General features: G+C 50.4%; 1 protein-coding gene across 2 annotated transcripts in view; it reads left to right on the top strand.

Annotated features, from left to right (window-relative positions):
* Positions 1–23,676, top strand: part of GCN1 (GCN1 activator of EIF2AK4) — a 728,660-nt gene that overhangs the window by 229,187 nt on the left and 475,797 nt on the right. For both annotated transcript variants that reach the window (XM_078667658.1, XM_078667659.1), the window contains exons 16-17: positions 11,699–11,791; positions 12,683–12,758. In XM_078667658.1, the coding sequence (XP_078523784.1) occupies positions 11,699–11,791; positions 12,683–12,758 (169 nt within the window). The remainder of the gene's footprint in view (positions 1–11,698; positions 11,792–12,682; positions 12,759–23,676) is intronic.

Below are 23,676 nucleotides of genomic sequence, written 5' to 3'. Positions count from 1 at the left end.
AGCCGTTCGAGCTAAAAGTGAGTCCAACCGCCCTATGGAAAACTCAATGTTAAAAACACGTTTTGGGACACCCTTTTTTCTCGGCCCCCGCTTGACGAAACCCCTCCAAACTTTCAGGGGACGCTCAGAAACAAAATGTGCCATTTTCCTGAAAATTTCAGCCAATTCCGTCCATCAACGCCAAAGTTATTCAACATAGAATTTTCAGAAATCCCTATTAAAAAAAATCCTAACTATATATACCTACTGGCGACCGCCAGTAGGTAATATATAACATTTCTATGGCAAAATGAAACCCCTCATTTCGTTCCTTTGCAAATTAAATGTTTTAAGTGTTCACACTTTATTCCAATCAAGATGACTTCAGGTGTGCCATACTTTTGTCATAAGTAAGACTGTTAGCGCTCTAGTTGTTCTTTAGAACACTCTGGGACATTCTGCCACTGGGCTAAAGTTGGGCTACATCTGGCTGATATTTGGGCTACATTTGTTTTTTTTTGTCTCTGGTGGCCATCTTTGGGCTACATTGGGCTACATTTGGGCTCTAACATATATATAGCCCAATATATATTTTTCAAAGTTAATTTTCGTAAAAACCACTGGAGCATATATCTTGAGACATAGCAAAGGCACATCGGGCTACCAGTCCCTACAATTTTGCCACGTTTTGTGGAAATCCATTCAGCGGTTTGAGCTAAAAGTGAGTCCAACCGCCCTATGGAAAACTCAATGTTAAAAACACGTTTTGGGACCCCCCCTTTTTTCTCGGCCCCCGCTTGACGAAACCCCTCCAAACTTTCAGGGGACGATCAGAAACAAAATGTGCCATTTTCCTGAACATTTCAGCCAATTCCGTCCATCAACGCCAAAGTTATTCAACATAGAAGTTTCAGAAATCCCTATTAAAAAAAATCCTAACTATATATACCTACTGGCGACCGCCAGTAGGTAATATATATATATATATATATATATATATGTGTGTTTTCTCAATACAATGGACCTCCGGTCTGAAGACGCACACGTAATCAGATGATTATCTTGCCAAACAGCTTTCTCTTGCCTCGGAATTCAATTTACAGGCTTACGCGTTTCGGAGCTCTTCCGCTCCTTCACAGCCAGACATGTAAGAGCGCAAGATTTAAGGGAGACACTTCCCAGCATGTGATTTTATTCTGATGAATAACACGTGAGTAAAGTAAAGTCCACATTTGTAAAGCGCACAATCACCCGTAAGGGTCTCTAGGCGCTGGGGGCCGTCGGGAAGATTAAGCGAGCTATTGCCCAGAGTCACATGGTGCTGGGCTAACCTGCCGCCGGAGCCGGGGATCGAACCGTGGTCCCCAGATTCCAGCATCAGTCGCCCTGGCCGCGGCGCCACACCTCTCCCACAGTCAGTGCTGCATGCTGGTACTTGCAGTAGTAGTTACTTGAAAAGTCGCCTTAGTAGGTATTTCAGTGCTCCTTTAACATTAATTCCGCCGTGGGTTTTGCGGTCAAAACATGCCATATATTTTTTTTACCCTCCAGTGGGCTCCCAAGTCCTGAGTCGTCCATTTTTCTGCCATCTGATTCCACCACGAGGAGACTGCGCAAAGTTCTATGTCTCCGTGGCCCCTTGACTTTGAAGGCAGTGCTATCTTCACAGCTAAGCCTGCCGTTAAATTTTTTTCAATACAATGGACCTCCGGTCTGAAGATGCGCACGTAATCAGATGACACTTCCCAGCATGCTTCCCAGCAAGATGGTACCGCCTATTTTGGCATGGGGTGCCCTGTTGTTTTCAATAGGGATTTTTGGTTTTGTTTTTTAGCTGCAGGCTCAGTCCAGGAAGCCTTCCGGGAGGAACCAACTGCTGGGCAGGTACGTTGGAGGGCTCGGGACGTAGGTGCACCTCAGGTTCTTTACTCCAGGGCGGCTGGATGCCGCCGTGTCTTTTGAGGTCGAATTTCATCTTACTGGTCCACTCGCTGTTGGCCGGTGTCCATGCAGAGGCTGCATGCGATGTCGGGGAGTCCTGGAGGGGTCTACCCACGGTGGACTCTGATTCTGGAGCGCTGGGGGACCGCGCTTGGACCAGTGGGCCACTCGAACTCTGGCCATCGGCAATGGGTGCAGTGGTGGTTCCAGGCGTCTGGCTTCTTTTTCCTCAGCAGGCTCTGATTCTTTCTTTGGTGTTTCGTCTGAACAGAGCTGCTGTTCACAGGAGATGCGATCTTTGTTGAAGGCAGGGGTTCTGGAGGTCGCTGGCTGCAGGACAAGACTATTTTTGGCACATCATCTCTGGAAACTGCAGATGGGCTGGTAGGGCTGGGTCAAGTCCGTTGTTACCTGCAGTCTCTTCCGCTGGGCGTCTTCTTTCGTCCTTTTTCTTCTTAGGTTGTTGGATCTGCTTTCTTGGTTCAGGGCTGCCACCTAAATACAGTATTTAGGGGGAGTTTTAGGGGACTCTAGGTCAGTAGGCAATGGGCTACTGACCTTAGGGGGACTATGCCCTTGGTGTGCTCTATGCCCTGATAGGGGAGTGCCTGCCAGCTGAAAGATTTGGGCACTGAAAAGAGGGCTTCACCTCACCTCCCCCACCTGAGGGTTGGTGTTGGCAGAGGTGGGCACACCTTCTCGGCTGGCTAGTTTTTTCCACCTGTCTTCCTGCCGAAAAGGAGAGGAGACAGGAAGGTGGCCTGCTCCTGATAGCAGGAGAGGCTAGGGGTCGCATAACAAAGGCTGCCAGGCATTTGAAGCTCCCCTGCCACAGTTGGCTCTTCCTGGCCTGGGGGAGGTGTGAACACCTCTGCCCAGGAGAGGCTTTGTTTTTGGGCTCAGGGAGCGAAGGTTTCCACCTAAGGGGTCCAGAAACATGTCTTGTGGTAGCAGGCTAGTGTGTGCCAGTCAGGGAACCCACCAGAGGCTGGTAGTTTTTTAGGAGGCATCTCGAAGATGCCTTCTGTGTGCATTTTTCATTAAATCCCACACCGGCATCAGTGCAGGTTTAATGTGCTGAGAAGTTTGATACCAAACTTCCCAGTTTTCATTGTAGCCAATATGGTGCCTTGGAGTTCGTAAGGACAAACTCCCAGCACCATAAACTACTACTATCAGCACTGCACTTACAATGTCTAGTATCTCTCCACTGCACCATCAATGTAGGATGCTGCCTCTCTATGTAGTGTTTTCCAAAATGAGGTGCACTGTGTAGGGCATACAGATAGCCCTTACTTGTGTACAGGTGCTTGCTTTAACAATCCCAAGGTGCTGTATTTGTGGTAGTGTGGTCGAGCAGCCTTATGCTTATCAGAGGGGAGATTTATGCATTTGTTTCACACAAAACATCAAGAAATGAGATACACACTCCATAAGGAAATCTGACACCAATTTAGAAAAAGAGCACATATTTTCATATACTTTTAGACACCAAGATCTTCAGGATCAGGTAAGTACTTTTATTGTTAGTGATTTTCAGCAACTTAGAAAATACAGAAAATACAGCTGCCAGTTTTGGGGCATGAGCCTCGAACGCGTAATGTTATCCTATGGGAGAATCATGCACTGCATAGGGTCATTTGCCAACTACATTCAGGGCTGTTCTTCTGGACTTAAGGTAAGTAAGGACCAAGAATTCACCGACAGTTCAACTTTACATGTCCTGGGGTGTCCGGGTTTAGAGGTGCTTTTCATGTTATTAGCCTTGAATGCTATATGTTGACGTCAATTGGGAACAGTACCTGCAAAGAAAGGGTGTAAGTATGGACTGGGGGGACCAGTACGGCACAACCCAAAGGGGAGCTCAGCTCTTGAGGGTCTAATACCACAGAAACACCGTTGGTTTCAATAGACTCTACTGGTGGGCTCAGGAATGTAGGTGTTTTGTCTGAGTGGTCGGTGGTTTGAGGCTCTCCCAGTTATCGGTGCACCTGCAGAAGAGAATGAAGAAACACAGCAAGACTGGCGTGGAATGGCCTCTGTTGAAGTCCCCCAAAATGCAGGTAAGTTTTGGCGATACTCATGTTCGGACTATATACAAACCGGTCTTGTTACTTGCAACAGGCTCTGGTACCCCGGTAATTGGTGCAAGAAGCCTCCAGGATGGATCAGCAGCTCGAAGACTGGATGGATCAACGGGGTTGACCTCTTGTGACCTCCTCCTGGGTTGCTACTTCGTTGCACTGGACTCATCGGTTGGTGCCTGCAAGCTGCAAGGAAGCAGCTCCTCTACTTAAAGGGAGATGCTGGCTGGTTGGCAAAGTGCTGGCACCCTTCCGAGGGTTTGGGAGGATGCACAGCTGAGGATGAGTTAGGTCTTTACAATTGTTGGGACGGGAGCAGGCAGCGTTTGGCGCCAATTCCACAGTCAGTCCACAGTTCTTGTGTTCTTCGGCTCTTCTTTGCCCTCCTTCTTTAGTCAGTCGAAACTCAGTTCCTGGTGTTAAGGGCCACCTAATAAATACAAAATTTAGGAGAGTTAAAAGGAGTGAGGTGTAGTAGTCAATGGGCTACTTACCCTTGGGGTCACTACACACCCTTATTACCACTTCCTGTGGAGTGTAGGCATAGCCCTATCCCAGAGTTTTAATACCACCAATAACAAGATGGTGGAATCCTTCTTTCGTGGAGCACATCATGTAGCCCACCTTATGGGTGTGACTAGCCTGGTGGTACAACACGCCTACTTGCAAAGCTAATTTTGCCGCCTGTCCTGGTGCCAAATGGGCCTCAGGGCAGGAGGTGGCATCTCCCAGGTCTGAGGGAAGCCGGGGTTGCATATCAAAGGTGGCAGAGGCTTTGAAGCCCCTGGTCTTGATGTGCTCAATCACTAGCCATCCTGCTTGAGGAGGTGTGAACACCTTCCTCCAGAGCAGGCATTGTTTTTGGACTCAGAGTGTGGGCTCTCACTTGAAGAGGGTCAGAAACTCTACTATGGTGGCAGGCTGGTCAATACCAGTAAGCCAGCACACTAGATAGTGGTAGCTTTTTTTAGGGGGAACCTCTAAGATGCCCCCTGGGTGCATGTCCTAATAAATATTGTACTGGTAACAGTACAGATTTATTAAGACAAGGTGTTTGATCCCAAAGACAATAGGTTTCAGTAAAGCCAGCATGTGGCTGGGCAACTGGTAATGACCAGTGCCCAGTACATAGTCTTATGATGGCTTCCCTGTACACTTGTACCATTTAGTAATTGAACTAGACGGCACAGGAGCATATCTATTCATAGAGATATGTCCTCACATGTATTATATAGCACCCTCCCTTGCGCCTACAAGGCCTGCCGTAGGGGTGTCTTGCATATATTAAATGCAGTGGCTTTGACATGGCATACAGTAAGTGTGCCATGTCACGTTTTCACTCATGGTTTGCACTAGGACACGCAGTTTGCAATGGGTGTTCCTTAGGGTGGCATAATACATGCTGCAGCCCTTAGGGACCGTATCTGGTACCCATGTCACAGGTACCAGGGTGACCACTTTAAAGGAACCTACAGGGGTGCTAAAGTGTGTCCATTGTATTGCAATTAGACCATTTGTTCTTGTTTTAGGGAGGAAAGAGCACTGGCACTGGGCTCTGATTAGCAGGGACCCAGTGCACAACAGTCAAATAACATCCGTACCAGTGGCAAAAATGGCACTTCACCTTCTGCAGCTTAGTGAGAAAGTGTGCACCAGATGGCCTTTGATTTTTGATATAGCTTGCATGGGCTGCTTAGCCTTTGTGATCCTGTGTCTGAAGCCTAGTGATCTATTCTTTGGTCGTAGGACTGTGAAATTAAACATTTCCAACTGTGCATCACAGATAGGGAATAATGTATTGTGTTAAGTTTTATCTGCTTAAACGTGTTTTGGAATGTCACTATCTGAAAGAAACAGGTTAGTGTTAGATTCCTTACCTTAGAATATCCCCAGGCGTCAGACTGGATCCGGAAAGTTTTGCGTAGCAGTACCCCTGCGCGTCGGTAGGCGTCGTCTGCGACTCTGCGTCCGTCGTTGGCGCCCGGATGACGTTGCCGGAGTACTTAGACGCCACCCTCGCACGCTGACGTCAGTTCTTCTTTTTTCTGCGCCAGCAATCACAGATCCGGAAAAAGCAGTACTCCTTAGTCACTTTTTGACTAACTTTTTCGATCTGTTTGATCCTGTTTTCGAGTTGTAAGACTATCGGTGCCAGTAGAGATGCCCGGTTCAAGCTCTGTGCCGATTGCAGCCGACTGATGTCGGTTACCGACCCCCATCGCCGGTGCCTGTATTACCTTGGGGCCGACCATGATGACAAGTCGTGCCCCGACTGCCGGGCCTTGACGTTGAAGGCTAGGCGGGAGCGGTCCCGTAAGCGCCTCGAGCTCCGGCAGGCGGCCCCACGTCGTTCCCTGTCGAGGAGGAGGTCGAAGGACCGGTCGCGGGGCAACAGTCATCGAAGCTCTGCGAGTCAATACCATTCATCGGGCTCCAAGTCCTCAGGTAAGAGGCACAAGAAGTCGAAGAGACGACATCGCTCTTCCGACTCTCCCCCCCCCCCCCTCCCGACGCTGGCGCGATGCGGCCGGGGGTTCGGGCGACACCGCCCACGCGGCTCCGCTGCCAGATCCATACCCGCCGGTCCCTTTGCTGAACGCGACGCCGAAGGAGATCGATGCCTTCCTCATGGCCATGAGGCCGCTCTCTCCTCCGTCGGGTCCCGCTGTGGCGCCTTCGGGCCCCGCGGCCCCAACTGGGAGCTCAAGTGGGCCGGATGCTTCGGCCCCGTCGGCTGCTTCGGCCCCGTCGGCTGCTTCGGCCCCGGTGCCGTCGACGACTTCGGTCCCGACACCTCAGGGCCCCGCCAGATTCGGGTCGCCGCTGGTCGACCTCACGACCTCTCCGCCGGTGCTGACTCCCCGGATGACATTGTCCCCGATCCCCTCCTTGATCCGGTTCTGGAAGAGCAGTTCTTCTACGATCATGCCCCATCCTTTGTACACTACATGGGGATGGAGGACGAGGGCGATTGGGAGGGGTCTGAGGACCCTCTGGCACAGGAGTGCCAGTCATTTCAGGACTGGGCAGGTGAGCTAGTGGAGGCCAGTGGTTTGGACACTTCGCCCGACACTGGATTTGTGTTCCCTCCTTCCGTGGCTACGGAGGAGGGGGCTGCCTACAGTGTGGTGTTGATGAGGGCAGCCAAGGCCTTGGCTCTTGAGCTCCCGGTCGCGGAGGTGAGGACTAACCTCCTCACTGAGGTCCTCAAACCGCAGGCAAGCTCTTCTGAGCCTCTACTGCCGTTCAATGAGGCCCTTACTGACGTTCTGTTGGGCACTTGGTCCAGGCCTGCTACAGGTCCCCCTGTAGATAGGAACGTGACCAGACGCCACCGCCCGGCCCCCGGCGACCCTTGCTTCCTGTCCACCCACCCCACCCCGAGAGTCTGGTTATCCAGGCCTCTAACTCCCAGACCGCATTCCCGACAGCTTCTCCTGATCGGGAATCGAAAAGGTATGAAAAGTTCGGATAGAAGATGTTCTCCTCTCTGTTTGGGTTGCGGTCGGTACACACCGCTTGCCTTTTGGGCCGTTCTACCCACTCTTTGTGGGACTCTGTCGCGGATGTGCTGCCAGCTTGCCCGGAGAAGGCCCGGGTGAAGCTCGCCCAAGCCCTTGCGGAGGGGCAAGATGCGGCACGGTACTCTATTCTGGATACTAGGTAGGGCGATTGCAACGACGGTGGCGGTTCGCCGCCACGCCTGGCTGAGGTCCTCCAACTTTTCGGCTGATGTCCAGAATTCCCTCATGACATGCCGTTTGATGGCCGTCGCCTCTTTGGTGACAAGGCAGATAGTGCGCTCAAAGCGTTTCAAGGACTCTAGGGCTACGGCCAAGTCCTTGGGCCTGTCGGGCCAGCGCCAGCAAACTTCTGCCTTTCGTGGCCAAGTAAGGGGCGCCCCCTCACATCCTTCCAGCCACGGGCCGCAGGCTAAAATCCAGCGCGGCGGCGGACGTGGTAACCGCCGTGGCGGTGCCAGGGGACAGCGGTGAGGCCAGTCCACATCCACCCCGCAGCATCTGCCTCAAAGCCTTCCTAGTCTGAGCTTTCAGGCCCATTCGACGCCAGTGGGGGGCAGGGTTCGCCATCACCTCCTTCACTGGCGCTCCATCACATCGGACATGTGGGTGCTGCAAATCGTCCGGAGGGGCATCTCCCTCCCCTTCGAGGCGACCCCTCCAGTCATGCCACCGCAGTACCACCGAAGGGCGGGGGATCACTAACAACTTCTGCAAGAGGAAGTTACGGCCCTCTTGGCCAAGGGGGCCATCGAGCGTGTTTCTGGGACAGAAGTAGGGTGTGGTTGCTATTCCCACTACTTTCTGGTTCCCAAGAAGGGCAAAGGGGGCCTACGCCCTATCTTGGACCTGCGGAACGTCCACGGCTTCCTCCGGAAGGAGAAGTTCAAGATGCTGACTTTGGCTCAGGTCTTAGCTGCCCTAGACCCTGGAGACTGGATTGTAGCGTTGAACTTGCAGGACGCTTATTTTCACATCCCCTTCCTGCCGGCCCACCGGCGCTACTTGCGGTTCATGGTAGGCCACGAGCACTTCCAGTTTACTGTGCTCCCCTTCGGCCTTACCAGCGCCCCTCGGGTGTTCACGAAAGTGATGGCGGTGGTCGCAGCTCATCTGCGCAGATTGGGGGTGTCAGTCTTCCCCTATCTCGACGACGGGTTGTTAAAGGCGGGCTCGCCCCAGACAGTCGTCAGCCACCTCCAGACTACGGCCGATCTCCTGCACCTGCTGGGGTTCTCCATCAATATGCCGAAGTCTACCTGTGCCCATCTCAGAAGCTCCTCTTCATCGGAGCGGTTCTGGACTCGACGCGGTTTCAGGTTTATCCTCCCGAGCAGCGGGTTTGGGATATTCAGGCTCTGATTCCGATCTTTCAGCCTTTATCCCGGGTCTCGGTAAGGTTGACGCTGCGGCTTCTGGGGCTGATGGCCTCCTGCATCCTTCTGGTGCATCACGCCCGGTGGCGGATGCAGGCTCTGCAGTGGGACCTGAAGTTTCAGTGGGCCCAGCATCAGGGAAACCTGTCCGACCACGTCCTGATCTTGGAGAACACTGTGAGACAGTTGCAGTGGTGGCTCACGGAACGCGATTGGGTCAGCGGCAGATCCCTCTCCCTACCCCAACCGGAGCACGTAGTCGTGACGTATGCGTCCCTCCTGGGCTGGGGGCGCCACATGGGAGAGGCGAAGATCAGAGGCCTCTGGTTTCTGTCGGAGTCCCGGCTTCAAATCAACCTTCTGGAGCTGCGGGCGATGCGGCTTGCACTGAAAGCATTCCTACCCTCTGTCAGGGGGAGTGTAGTGCAGGTGTTCACGGACAACGCCACCGCCATGTGGTACTCCAACAAACAGGGAGTGGTGGGGTCGTTGACCCTGTGTCAGGAGGCTCTGCGCCTCTGGCAATGTCTGGCACATCAGGGCATGACGCTGGTGGTTCAACACCTGGCAGGTTCCCTGAACGCCAGGGCTGACAAACTCAGCCGCCGGTGCATGATGGATCACGAATGGCGTCTGAACTCGGACGTGGCGCAGGTCTCTTTCAGCAGTGGGGAGAGCCTTGGTTAGATCTATTCGCCACCGAAGAGAACGTGCAATGTCATCAGTTCTGCGCGTTGGAATTTCCAAGGCGGCACTCGCTCGGCGACGCTTTTCGTCACGAGTGGAGCTGCGGTCTGTTGTACGCCTTTCCGCCTATACCACTTCTGCCCAGAGTGCTGAAGAAGATCAGGCGCGACCGGGCCCAAGTCATCCTTGTGGGTCTGGACTGGGCACGAAGATACTGGTATCCCGAGCTACTCAGCATGTCAGTCGATCACCCGATTCGTCTGCCTCTTCAGGAGGACCTTCTGTCGCAGCAACAGGGGCCGGTCCTCCACCCGAACCTGTCCAGTCTCCACCTCCATGCGTGGAGATTGAGCAGTGGCAGTTGAGGCCATTTGACTTGCCTCCTGAAGTCTGTGATGTGATTCTGGCAGCCAGGCATCCCTCTACAAAATCGGTATACGCCTGCAGGTGGAATACATTTGTGGCATGGTGCACAGCAAAGGCTGTGGATCCCCTTTCTGCCCCTCTTTCAGAGGTTCTCCTCTTTCTTCTTTCTCTTGCCCAGCAGGGCTCTGCTCTGGGCACTATCAAGGGCTATCTCTCTGCCATTTCAGCCTTCTTAAGGCTACCTGATCAGCCTTTTCTTTTCAAGTCCCCTGTTGTAAATAGATTCTTGAAGGGCATCACTCACATGTTTCCTCCTGTTCCTTTTGTGATGCCTCAGTGGGACTTGAACCTTGTTCTTACTTATTTGATATGCGCTCCTTTCGAGCCACTTCACAATTGCCCTCTTCTTCTTCTCACTCTTAAGACTGCATTCCTGGTTGCCATCACCTCTGCCAAGAGAGTGAGTGAGCTCCAGGCTCTATCTTCCAAACCTCCTTTCCTTTCTGTCCATCCGGACAAAGTTGTCTTGAGAACGCGTCCCTCTTTCCTGCCCAAGGTAGTCGCAGCCTTCCACATCGGGCAGTCCATCACCTTGCCCACCTTCTTTCCGCGTCCGCATCCCTCAAAAGAGGAAGAGAGGCTCCACCGTCTGGACCCAAAACGTACGCTCTCATTCTATCTGGATCACACACGCCAGTTCTGGGTGGACGACCAGCTTTTTATTGGTTACGTGCGCGCTAAGAAGGGATGAGCGGTGCACAAGCGTACCATCTCTCGGTGGGTCGTGTTGTGCATCAAGGTATGATATTCTTTGACTCGAAAGGAGCCTCCTGTGGGGCTTCGTGCCCATTCCACACGGGCCACGGCAGCAACTACTGCCCTGGGCCGGGGAGTCCCCTTGCAGGACATCTGTCAGGCGGCTACATGGGCCTCGCTGCACACGTTCGCTAGACATTACTACCTAGACAGCCAAGTCCGGAGAGACGGCTTTTTCGGCCGTTCTGTTCTCCAGGACTTTCTGGTGTGATCACTGGTTCGCAGACCCGCCACCGGGGTTGGTATTGCTGGGGTATCTATTCTAAAGGTAAGGAATCTAACACTAACCTGTTTCTTTCAGATGCACAAGTTACTTACCTTCGGTAACAATATATCTGTAAGAAACAGTAGTTAGTGTTAGATTCCTTACCGCCCCACCCATCCTCCCCGTTCTGCGAACCGATATCTAGGGTTAAGGTTTATCCCTTTTAGGGCCCTAGTTTCATGGCACCAGTGTTGGTTTTTATCACGGCTCTAAGTTTCTGGCGCGGAAAAGCTGCGTATAAGAACTGACGTCAGCGCGTGAGGGCGACGTCTAAGTACTCCGATGACGTCATCCCGGCGCCAACGCCGCAGACGCCGCCTACCGACGCGCAGGGGTACCGCTACGCAAAACTTTCTGGATTCAGTCTGACGCCTGGGGATATTCTAAGGTAAGGAATCTAACACTAACTACTGTTTCTTACAGATATATCGTTACGGAAGGCAAGTAACTTGTGCTTTTGACACTGAAACAGAATATTGCTCTTACTGCCTCCACCCTCATGTATTAACTTCTAACTGTGTGAAGAGGAGGATATTTTTGTGAATGTGAGATAATAAACTGCATTGTGAATAGAGGTCTTTAATGAGCAGTCAGCCACCCAAGATTTGTGAATTTGTCATCTACTTGTAATTTGACTGCAGTGTCCTCTCCATCTTTTGGCAGAGTCCAAGCTGAGCAACTTTTGGGCACTGGTTTTGGATGAAAAGAAGCAGATTTTTACTTCTGAGAAGTTCCTTTCCATGGCATCTGAAGATGGTGAGTCTCTTTTAACAGCATAGCAATGCCATTTTACCTTTGGACCAGAGAGCACATATGAACTTTGGGGCTTTTATTGGGAGGGAGTGGAGTGAATTATAGCAAAGCTTTAAAAGCATTACACTTGGGTTTAGGTGGGCAAAAGGAGGTCAAAATCTGGAAAAGAAAATCTTTAAATGGTGATGTCTTTGGGCTATGATGTTAGGCTAGAATGAGAAGATGAAGCTGATAGTAGAAGAAAGAGGCCAGAAATCAAATATTAAGTGTTTGTTTATAACCCAGATCTATGTCATTGAATTAACTTAAACATGCCTTGTACCCCTTTTCTTAAACTATGGTAGAAGCCTAAAGAGGCCACGTTCTTCAACTTTAGTCTCACCTGCCAAAACCAGAACACCAAACACGAATATGATCACAAGCCCTCTCTGTAAACTATCTCAAGTAGCTCTACCCCTCCCTTGTCTGTTCACCACCTTTTGGGCTAGTGTACCCATTTCAGTTCTGTTATCTCAAATAACATTTTCATGTGGCCTGGTGCGTGTGTGTGTGTCTCATACCAGAGGTGGTGGTTGAGAGGGGAGGAGCGGGGGATGTCATGCCAAAGACCAGATTATTTCTTGCTTGCTTGCTCTCTATAACCAAAATGGGTTGGGCACTAGCTCTGCTAAGCAGTAAGACACACTCACCCTTTCTTTTTGTTGCTATTCTTTGTGCATGTGAGAAAAGAAGATACAGAAAGTGATCCAAACCTTTCATTTGTCATATATCTCTTTTTTTAATTTTGTAGTGGGTTTGTCTTTTTTTTAATTTTAGTACAAGCACTCTATATTTTGTATTCGGGTAAATGTGATGCACGTTTGTCTCTCCTGAGTATTTTTTTTGTCTCCACAGCCTTATGCACAGTCCTACAGCTGACTGAAAGACTACTCCTCGACCAGATTCACAGACTTCCCAACAACAAAATTCAGTATGTACATCTTTGGCGCCAACCATGGTTTTTTAATCTTTGTCATCAGGACAACCTTTCCGTATCTTGGTGACTACATTCTTTGGCAATCCACTAACTACTCCCTACTTTAATGAAATATTCTCTTTTTTTAAAGTGTTTTTTAATTGATTTGAATCAACCACTCCCATTATTGGACAGCATGCATAGCAATGTTTCACAGAGGCACAGCAATACACTTTAGAGAGACAAATAAGCTGACAATGTATACAGAAAAATGACTCTGAGCATGACATATGTCAATCCCAAGGTGCCCCATCCATACTGAAATAGTCTCTTAATCACAGCAGGTTACTAACAGACATAATGAAGTCTCCCAACTCCCATGATTGATACATCTCACATAGCAATGTATCACAGAGGCACAGTATACTTCAGGGAGACAAGTAACCTGCTTTGACAACGTATGCATGACTGTGTTGTCAAACCCCAGTTGCATCATCTGCACTTAAAAGGTCTCTTCATCATGCCTGTTAGTAACCTACTGTGATTGAGACCATTTCAGTGACGAAAAAAAGTTTGTCAGCTTTGTCGATAACGAAAGACTGCCCTTCTGGAATGTCATTGTCAACTTCATTCTCGACTGCTCTCTATTGACATCTGTCTCGTCCTCGAGTCAGACCTTGATTTCGTCGACCATTTCATAGTCGTCATCAAAGCCGGGCGACTTTTCGCCGTCGTCTAAGTCCATGTTGTCTACAAAACATTCATTGATGAAGTTGCAGTTAAAGGGGGAGCCACGCTTGGCAAGCACATCATCGTCAACGGAGAAGAAACTGTGTAAAGATAAGCCATCATCGAAGAAGACACCGTAGTTGACAGAGACAACGGTATCGCAGGAGGCAATGACTTTGTTGAGTTCACCTCTTTCGACAACGACACAACTGCTGGCTTAAGCCCAGCTGTCGACAAAGACTCCTCCGCCAAAATTACTGTCGACGGCCAAATCGCCATAGTTGACAAGCCGATCGTGGACGAGGAAAACTGATGCACCTGCAGAAAAACACTGCAAACAATACAAACCTATTGTGATTGCCCCCAGACAATACTTCCCCAGTAAATCACACCTCTACTGCCCACTCATCTTCTAGAATTAGAAAATTCTGAAGAGGAAGGGAGTCTTAGTACTGTTACCATGACTTATAGAACAGTAGCAATGCAGAGTTCTACTTACCAACTAGTGATACATTAAGGTACAGCATACTGCAAAGGTCTTTTTGGGGATGCATATAGTTCGTCTGATTTGCATGTTAAGGGTCAGCCTGATGATGAAGATGAGCAGAAATACAATGCCCAGACTTATTATGCCCCCCGGAACCCTGCCTTCAGCAATATCATCAAGAGACGGTGATGATGCCATCAGCCATACTCTCGGATCTCCAGTTCATGTTAGATGATTACTGCCAATGCTTCCCACCTTCAGAGCCTGCTGCCAAACTTCCATCTCCTCCAGAGGTATCTCCAGGGCAGACACCTACTCCAACTATTTTTTCAGTCCTGAATGCTCCACAGTCCATGCCACTCCAAGATGCGATTGTGAGAAACTGGCTCTATATATTCTACACCAAAATGAGGTATAGTGTGTATAGAGTCCAAGTGTCCCCAGAGGTAGGCAGAGGTTAAAGTTAGATAGAACCTTACTCTCTACTAGTGGTAGCTTGGTCGAGCAGTAAGGCAGTATCAGAGGACAGTGTTAAGCATTTGATGTACACACTCAGTCAGCAAATGAATTCAACCAAACTCTAGGCCAATTGTTTCCGTATAAAAATATACTGTTTATTTTTAGAACCAAGCAACGCCTGGCACAGGTAAGCATTAAAAACTTTTCAGTAATAAGTTACTGGATATAGGGCAGTTTGAAAATGCAATAAAAATTGTACTTTGATGTACAGGGGAGCAATAGTATAAAACACTTAGCAAATACAGTACATTGGAATGAATAGGCTTTTTCAAAAAATTGCAGGTAAGTTACTTTTACGTTACTTTTTCTAACTTAGTGCTAGATGCCTAGATTCAGCACTGGGACATTTCCTGGAAACGGGTGTGTAAATCCGTTTTTGTCATTTGTGCGATTTTTAAAGAATATTTTCTGATTTCAAAACTCCACGCTTAGAAACTTTTTGGAGCTGTACATTGAAATGAATAGGCTTGTTCAACAAATTGCAGATAAGTTACTTTTACATTACTTTTTCTAACTCCGTGCTGGATGCCTAGATTTAGCACTGTGACATTTCCTGCAAACAGGGGAGAAAACACATTTTGGTTATTTGTACGATTTTTAAAGAAAATCTTTAGATTTCAAAACTCCACACTTGGTCGTTGTTTGAGAGGGAAAATTGTCAATGTTATCCTATGGAGGAAAAACAGGTTATTGGTTTGCAGGTAAGTTAATGACTGTGGGAGTTAAGGTTCTGGGGTTAGTCTCGGGGGAGTCTCCCAGGGTTAGTGATGCACTGGAATTGCACCCTCAGCGGCACTTTGGCGGCCGTGTGCAGTGTGTTGATGCCCAATGTTATCCTATGGAGGATAGGGGGTCTCCGGTTGGTGGCTGCTGGCAAGCTGGCCACAAGGTTGTGGGGGCAAAGCTCCCACGGTTTAGCTCGGGGCAAGTTGAGGACCAAAGTAGGGACCCTCTGCAGCACTAGGGCGGCCGCGTGCAGGGTGCTGTTTTGAGGTTGGGTGCCCTGTTGTTCCCAGTGGAGAACCTCTGGGACAAAGAAACATTGCAGGCTCGGGAACGAGGATCTTCCAGGTGCAACCACCACGTCGAGGGGTGATGGTTGGTTAAGCACCATTGGTTTGGGCACACAAAGCCGGGGGGCATACAGTGCAGGGTGCCTTTGGACTTCGTATTTTCTTACACGCTCTGGTCGCGGTAGGTGAGGATCCTCTGGATTGAGGCTGCAGGCGTCATATGGAGGTTTGAGGCAGCTCAGGGGTTGTCGGATCTCGGGTCAGGATCACCTTGTGGTGTTTTTCCACTAGAGGTCGGGCCAGGTTCGGCGGGTGCAGAGTAGGCAGGATTTGCTGGATTGAGACTGCAGTTTGAACAAGTCCGGTGTTCACGGGAGATTCTGTCTTTGAAGTGAAGGCAGACAGGTTCTCTGGGGTTTTTGAGGTTGCTGGCTGCAGGACACACCAGGATTACGCAGGAGCAGGTTCAAAGGGAGACAGGTCTGTAGGGCAGGGGCCAAGCCAGTGGGCGTCGTCCTCTTGTTAGCTCTGCATGGCTCTTCGTCCTTCTCCTCTTTTCTGGATTTTTGGAAGGAAGGTTCAGGGTGCCCCCCTAAATACTAAATTTAGGGGCATTACAGGTAGGTAAAGGGCAGGGACCAATGGGTCCTTTGCCTGGGGTGGGTACACCCCCTATTCTGCCACTGGTTGGCCGGGTCCCCCATCCTCAAGATGGGGGGGACTAGAGATTGTGCTTCACCTCGCCTCCCCCACCTTAGTTCCGCTCTTGTTTTTCCTGCCGATTCTCCCACCCAAAGTGTGTTAGAACCAGTGGGGACAAGTTGCTGAAAGCAGCAAATGGTCTGGAGAGGCTCACAAAGGCGGCATGCTTTTGAAGCTTCTCCTTTGTGAACCCTGCCCATTATGGGGTAGGAGGGTTGGCACCTCGTCCCAGGATGTGCATTGTTTCAGACCCCCCCGAGAGCAGCAACTCTCGACCCTAAGATGCCTTCTGTGGTTAATTTTACATTAAATCCTACACTGGCATAAGCGTGTGTAGGAAAGTGGGTTTCTGTTGCAGTAACCCCCCTCCCTCCCACACACTTTTTGCCAGACTACTGATGCACTTTTCCTTGTTGTGACTTGGGTCCCTGCCAATCAGGTTCCCAGGGCCTGTGTTCTTAACCAAAAAAACTAACTCTGACCAGGGGCTGACCTGTGGCATCTCTGGCCACAGGTCAGCTCCTGGTAAGTGGTACCACAGGTACCCAGGGCACTGTGGCCAGGGAAGACCTCTAAGGGCTGCAGCACTTATTGTGCCACCCTAAGAGGCCCTGTACCCTGACACTCGCACACTGCCTTGGCAGGCTGCGTGTCTTGGTGCAAAACAAAGTGAAGAGTCGACATGACACACATCTCTGTTTGCCATGCCCACAAAACACTGCCCTGGCATACATCAGTCACCCCTCTAGCTGGGTGCTCTATGCCAGTGGTGATGGTACAGGTGCATGACCCCTGTACCCCTACAGTACCCAGGTAAATTCCTGTGCACTGTAAGTGCAGTGATGCCATTAATAGTACATGGTGCAGGGAGTTTATCATTATGAACTCCACAGCACCATAATGGCCACACTGAAGACTGAGAAGTTTGGTATCAAACTTCTTAGTACATTAAACCCACTCTGATGACAGTGTGGAATTTAATGTAAAATGCACGACCGAGGGCATCTTAGAGATGCCCCTTGAAACTTGACCAACTCCCAGTGACCTGACTGAGTGGCTGCTGAGGCTGCCACCCCAGACATGTTTCTTGACCCATGGGTCGGGAGCTTGGCGCTTTCGGTGGGCCTGAAACAATGGACATCCTGGGACGAGGTGCCAAGTCTCCTCCCCCAGGATGGGCAGGGTTTACGAATGTGAAGCTTCAGAGGCATACCGCCTTTGTGAGCCTCTGCAGATCACTTGCTGTACTCAGCAACTGGTTCCCACTGGTTCTACCCCCCACTGTGGGCGGGAGAAACAGAGGGAAAAACAAGTGAGGAAGAGAGGTGTACCCACCTCTGCCAACTCCACCCCTAAGGTGGGAGTGACGAGTTGAAGCAAAACCTTGAGTCCCCGCCATCTTGACGATGGGGGCACCCGACCAACCAGGGACAGGCTCCTGCCCCCCTCCCACTGGAGAGTGGCAGAATAGGGGGTGTACCCACCCCAGGGAATGGGCCTATTGTTCCATGCCCCTTACCCACCTGTAACACCCCTAAATGTAGTATTTAGGGGCACCCTGAACCTTCCTTCCTTAGATCCAGCAACAATAAGAAAAGGACGAGAAGCCGTGCAGAGCTAACGAGGACGACGCCCACTGACTTGACCCCAGCCCGACAGGCCTGTCTCCCCTCAAACCTGCTCCTGAGAAACCCCGGCGTGTCCAGCGGCCACCAACCTCAAATACCCCGGAGGACCTGCCTGCATTCACTTTCCAAGCTGTTTCTCCCGTGAACACCGGACGTGTTTAAACTGCAGCTTCCTGTTCCAGCCAGAAACCGCGAATGCAGCACACACTGCACCCGCCAAGCCTGGCCTGTGTTTGAGTGAACAAACCCCACGAGGAGGTCCACCCCGGCGATCCTTCCCAAGATCCGGCGGCTCCTGACCTGAGATCCGGCGACCCCTGACCTGCCTCAAGCCTCCAGACGACGCCTGCAGCCTCAATCCAGAAGACCCCCCTACCGCAACCAGAGTGGGTAAGAAAATCTGACATCCAAAGGCACCCCTGCACCCGACGCCACAAGGCCTTGTGTGCCCAACCCAGCGGTGCCTAACCATCCCTCTACATCCCAACTTACCCCTCGAAGTGGTGGTCACTCCTGGAAGATCCTCGTCCCGAGCCTGCAGTGTTTCTTTGTCCCGTAGTATCTCCATCGAAAACAACAGGGCACCCGACCTCAAAACAGCACCCTGCACCCGGCTGCCCTAGCGCTGCTGAGGGTGCCCCTTTGGTGCTGACTTGGTCCCCAACTTGCCTGAGTTTAACCATAGGAGCTTTTCTCCCACAACCCTGTGGCCTGCTTGCCAGCCGCCACTAACCGGAGCCCCCTTGTCCTCCGTAGGATAACATTGGTAACATTGGGTCTCATCACCCTGCACCCGGCCGCTCAAGTGCTGCTGAGGGTGCAACAAAAGTGAATCACTGACCCTGGGAGACCCCTGAGTCTAACCCCAGAAACCTAACTCAAAAGACCCATTATTTATCTTATTTTTATTTATTTTATTTTGAAAGTTTTATATAGCGCGAACAAGATCTTTGCAGATATCAGAGCGCTTTACAAAGCAGGGAATACCAACAAGAGAGGGAATAGCAGGTCATTAGACATAGCGAAATTATAGGTAGAAGTGAGATGGGTAGGTACGTGAGGGAGCATAGTAGCACAGGTAAATCAATAATGCAGGTAGATAGTCAGGTAAGTGCATCAATAATACAGGTAAAACACATAGTCGTAGGGATCGAGCAGAATAATTCCTGGAAAAACACAAATTCTTCGGGATCGTGCAGAATAATACAGATCGGTGCAGAGTCTTTACAGATCCACGTTAATGGGTCAAGTGTATTTGGCCATGAGAATAGCTTTTACTTCTTTCTTAAAAAGTGTGACGGAGGAGATGAGCCTGGTTTCAGGAGGGAGTGAGTTCCAGATCCTGGGTGCCAGTCCTGAGAACAAGCGTTTATAAGTTTTTTCCTTCCGGAATCTTCGAGGTTTTAGCAGAAGATTGTTTGTGCCTCTAGTGTTTCTAGAGCCGCCAGAGATTGACAGCTTCTGAGTGAGGTATCCGGGAGAGCTCAGGTGTACAGCCTTGTGTGTCATGCAGGCGATTTTCAGATGTATTCTGGCTTCAAAAGGCAGCCAGTTCAAGGATTTCAAGTCATGGGAGATATGCAAGTGTTTTTTTGACCCAGTGATGAGTCTCGCTGCAGCGTTTAGAGAAGCTCTTAGGGGTGCAGTAGTGGTTAACGGGAGACCGCAGAGGGCGATGCTGCCGTATTCAATTCGCGGGATTACTAGTGCTTGTACGGCAGTTTGGAAGTCTTTGGCTGGTAGGAAGGGTTTAAGTTTCCTCAGGGTATTGATTTGGAAGTTCGCTCCCTTAGTAGCCTTGCTGATATGATGCTGCATGTTGAGATTAGAGTCGAGAGTTATGCCTAGAGATTTTGCTGAGTCCACGATGGTGGGTAGGACATTGAGTGCAGTTAGCTGTTTAAGCCTGGTTTGAGTGGTAGAGATCTTCGCGGGAGGTGAGATCAGAAGGAACTCTGTTTTCAGAGCATTGAGTTTGAGATGATTATCAGCAAGCCAGGATTGGGTGCTTCTGATAGTTGAGTTCAGGAGTAAAATGTCATTGGGGGATTGTAGTTTGAGATATAGTTGGGTGTCATCTGCGTTCATGTGAAAAAGTACATTGGATGCTTGTAGCACGGTGGTGAGAGGTTCCATAACTAGGTTGAACAGAGTTGGTGATAGGGAGGATCCTTGGGGGACGCCTAACGAAACAGGTATTGGCGAGGACATCAGGTTGTTACTCTTGAATTTCTGCGACCTGTTGTGCAAAAAGGAGGTGAACCACTTGAGAACAGTCCCAGATAGACCCATTCTTGTGTTCAAAAGTTCGAGTAAATTCTCATGTTTAACAGTGTCGAATGCTGAAGAGAGATCAAGAAGGATGAGGAGGCAGGTATCATTTTGATCTAGGATTTGAAGGGCGTCGTCAATTATGTGAGTCATAGCAGTTTCAGTACTGTGTCCTGCTCGGAAGCCTGATTGATGAGGGTTGAGGAGATCAAACTGATCAATGTCTTTAGTCAGTTGTAGTTGTGCGCATTTTTCCAATAGTTTGGCGAGAGTGGGAATATTGGTAATGGGACGGTAGTTGTTTAGGTCGGATGGGTCGGCAGTAGGTTTCTTTAGTAAAGGTGTGACTTGTCCAACTTTGAGGGAGTCAGGGATGGTTCCTTGTTGGAGCGCGCTGTTGATAATTTTAGTCCAGAGTGGAAGGAGCAATGGGGTGAAATCTTTGACAGTTTTGGCATGGAGGGGATCCGTGAGGTGATTGGAAGGTTTCAAGGTGCTGAGCAGTTTGCCTATTTCTTCTTCGGAGTAGGTGTCAAAGGATGACCATGTAGCATTGTTTTTTGGTTCGGTGGGTGTTATGCAGTTGGGTGTGGTGTAGAGGCTTGCGTCAATGCGGAGATCACTCTTTATGTTGTCAGTTTTTTGGGTAAAGAAAGCGGCGAAGTCTTCACAGGAGGGTGCTTCGCACAAAGTACTGAGAGGTTGGGGTTGTTCCTTGGCTTGTGTTCTGATTAGCTCAAACAGTTTTCTTGGACGGTTTTTTGCTTGGTCGAGCTGGAGGCTGAAGAAGTTTGCTTTTGAGCGCTTTATTTTCCTGAAGTAGGCGTTTCTCTTTTTCTTCAGGGTTTTCAGGTGCAGTGCAGAGGGAGCTGTTCTCCAGGTGCGCTCTGCCATTCGCATGGCTCGTCTATCTTCATTGAGACTCCCGTCGTACCATGGATTGGAGATTTTACGGAGACTCTTTTTAGCTGCATGGGAGCAGCCTCATTAATTATTGAGGTCATGGCGTTGAGATAGTGGTCAGTCAAGGATTGGACATCTGTAGCACCCGTAGGAGGGAGCAGGAAGTCGCGGCTGTTCGGGGATAGGGAGTATGGTTTGAGTTTTTTCAGGTCTCTTTTCCAGACTTTAGGTCTGGAGGATTGAGCCGTGATGAGTTTGACTTTTTCATTGATGAAGAATGTGACAATATGATGGTCTGACCAGTCACAGGGTTGGATAGACTCAAGTTGAATAGCGTCCTCTTTGGCGATGATAAGGTCGAGGATAGAGCCTTTCTCGTGGGTCGGGCTGTTGCATAATTGTGTGAGGTCCAGGGCGTTGAGGAAATTTTTAAGACTATTTACCTCCGCATCATTGTGATCGTTCCAGTGGAGGTTGAAGTCACCAAGGTATATTTGGGTGAGCTGTCGTCCGGCGTTAGTTGAAATCATGTCCATGATTTGTTGGGCGAAGGTGAGGTTGTCTCTGGGTGGGTGGTAAATGCCGTGAAGAGAGCATATCGGTTTGCCCTCACTGATAATATCGAGGCAGATGTATTCGTAGGAAGTTGGCGAGGGTAGGGAAGGTGCGGAGGGTAGGGAAGGTGCGGAGACTTTCAGAACAGAAAGGTTGTTCCTGTATATGCATGCGATTCCACCACCTATCTTGCCAGACCTGTCAAGCCTAATGATGTGGTAGTTGGGGGGAACCAGAATGTCCATTATAGGTGTAGAAGATTCCGTTAGCCAGGTTTCAGTCAAGATGATTAGGTCAAGGTCCAATGTTAGGATGAGATCGGCGATGGCGGAGGAGTGTCTAGAAGCCGATCTGCAGTTGAGGAGAGTGCATTTGAGACGGGGTGTGTCAGGGGAGGTAGAGGGTACTAGAGAGAGGGGGACTTTTCTAAGGTTATTCGGGACGGAGATGCTGTTTAGTGTGGAGGGTCTACGGGGATTTGAGTGTATCGTGGGAATGGGGAGGTGCGTGGCGGTTGTGTGGTTTAGGGGAGCTGGGTCGTAGGAGCGGAGGAGGGTGAGAGTGTCGAGATCCGAAAGAGGGTTGCATGTGCGACGGGGGCGGTTGTTACGATTGTGGGTAGGGATCGCGGTCCAATGTGGGCGGCGGGTGCGGTTGTTGCGATTGTGGGCATGGATGTCGGTCCTGTGTGAGGGGTGTAGCTTGGGAGCGTCATCAGGACGGGTGGGGAGCCAGTTGAGAGGGGTGGTGGTGGTGAGTGAGGTGTGTCTGGGGGGTGTGATGAGTAGCTCTTTGATGGTGTGAATGTCTTCTTTGAGCTGGAGGAGGGAGGACATAATCTTGTCCAGCGTGGGATAAGTGTTAGTGCTGGGGGTGGAAGTCATGGGTGAGTGGCTGACCTGGGAATTAGCGTGCGGGTGGGGGGGTGAGTTGGTGCTCATGCAGGGCTCCGTGGTGCCGGCGTACGGGTTGGTGTTAGGGAGGAGAGAGGGTATGGGGGCGATGGGAGTGGATGAAGTACGGAGGAGGTTGGTGGCGTAGAGGAGGGCATTGGTGGCAGACGGAGAGAGCGGGGTGGAGGTGGAGTGTATGTTGGTGGTGATGGGGGAGCCTGAAGGGTAGTGAGGGCTGAGAGTGGGGGGGGGGGAAATGGGGTTGGAGATGGTCCTGTCGTGGGGAGGGGGAGTTATAATAATAGATGTGGTGTGCTCTGCGTGGTTAATTAGCGGGTGGTAGTGGGGACTGAGAGTGGGGGGGACAAAGGGTGGGATTTGTCGTTATGCGTGTCGTTCTGGTGCTGATCTAGGTTAGCGGGGTTGTGGGTGGGAGCTGTGATGTCAGGGGAGAGAGGAGTGGGAGTGGTATGTGTGGGGGTCCAAGGGTTGGTGTTAGGGGGGGGCGGCTAGTGTGTGAGGGGGAGAGATTTGTGACTGTGATTGAGGACTGTGGGGTGGTAACAGCAGGTGGGTGATTGACTAGGGTGCTGGGGGTAGAGGTGAGGTGCGTGTCGTTCTGATGCTGAGCTAGGTTAGAAGGGTTGTGGGTGGGGGCTGTGATGTCAGGAGTGATAGTGCTGGAGGAGATATGGGTGGAGGTCCGAGGCTTGGAAAGGTGCTCTTTGAACTTGGGGAACAGGTTGTCTATTAGTTCCAGGTTCTGGATTGAATTAGGACAATCCCGTTATTGTAGATAGTAATGGTGGTTCTGCCAGGGAAGAGTTGGGATGGTGTGATGGAGAGAGTTAGGCCATGAGCGGTTTTCCTGGTGGTGGAGACGGTGAGTAGGGTGAGGAACGCTTTTCTCCATTGAGCTCTGCGTGAGGTGTGGAAGATGATATCAATGTTCAGGGATCCATTGACCGGTGAGAAGTAGGTGTCGGCAAAGGGGGTTTCAGGGTGGGACCTCAGGAAGTTGTGTTTAAAGCGTTTAGCGGCTTTTTTGGTGAGTGTGGATGGGTAGTTGATTCTATATGTTTGCTTGCCGATGAGATCCATGTTGGGATGGCTGTAGAGGTGGGTATGGGAGGAAGAACGATAATAATACGCCTGTGCAAAAAACAACTGTCAACCGTAAGTTACATGGCACAAAAGTGACACTAGTGAATGGCCAAAAATAACCAAAATATA

Source organism: Lissotriton helveticus, chromosome 11, assembly GCF_964261635.1.
Source record: "Lissotriton helveticus chromosome 11, aLisHel1.1, whole genome shotgun sequence".
Lineage (NCBI taxonomy): Eukaryota > Metazoa > Chordata > Amphibia > Caudata > Salamandridae > Lissotriton > Lissotriton helveticus.
The sequence above is the reverse complement of the archived record's forward strand: the minus strand, read 5'-3'. Positions and strand labels throughout refer to the sequence as shown.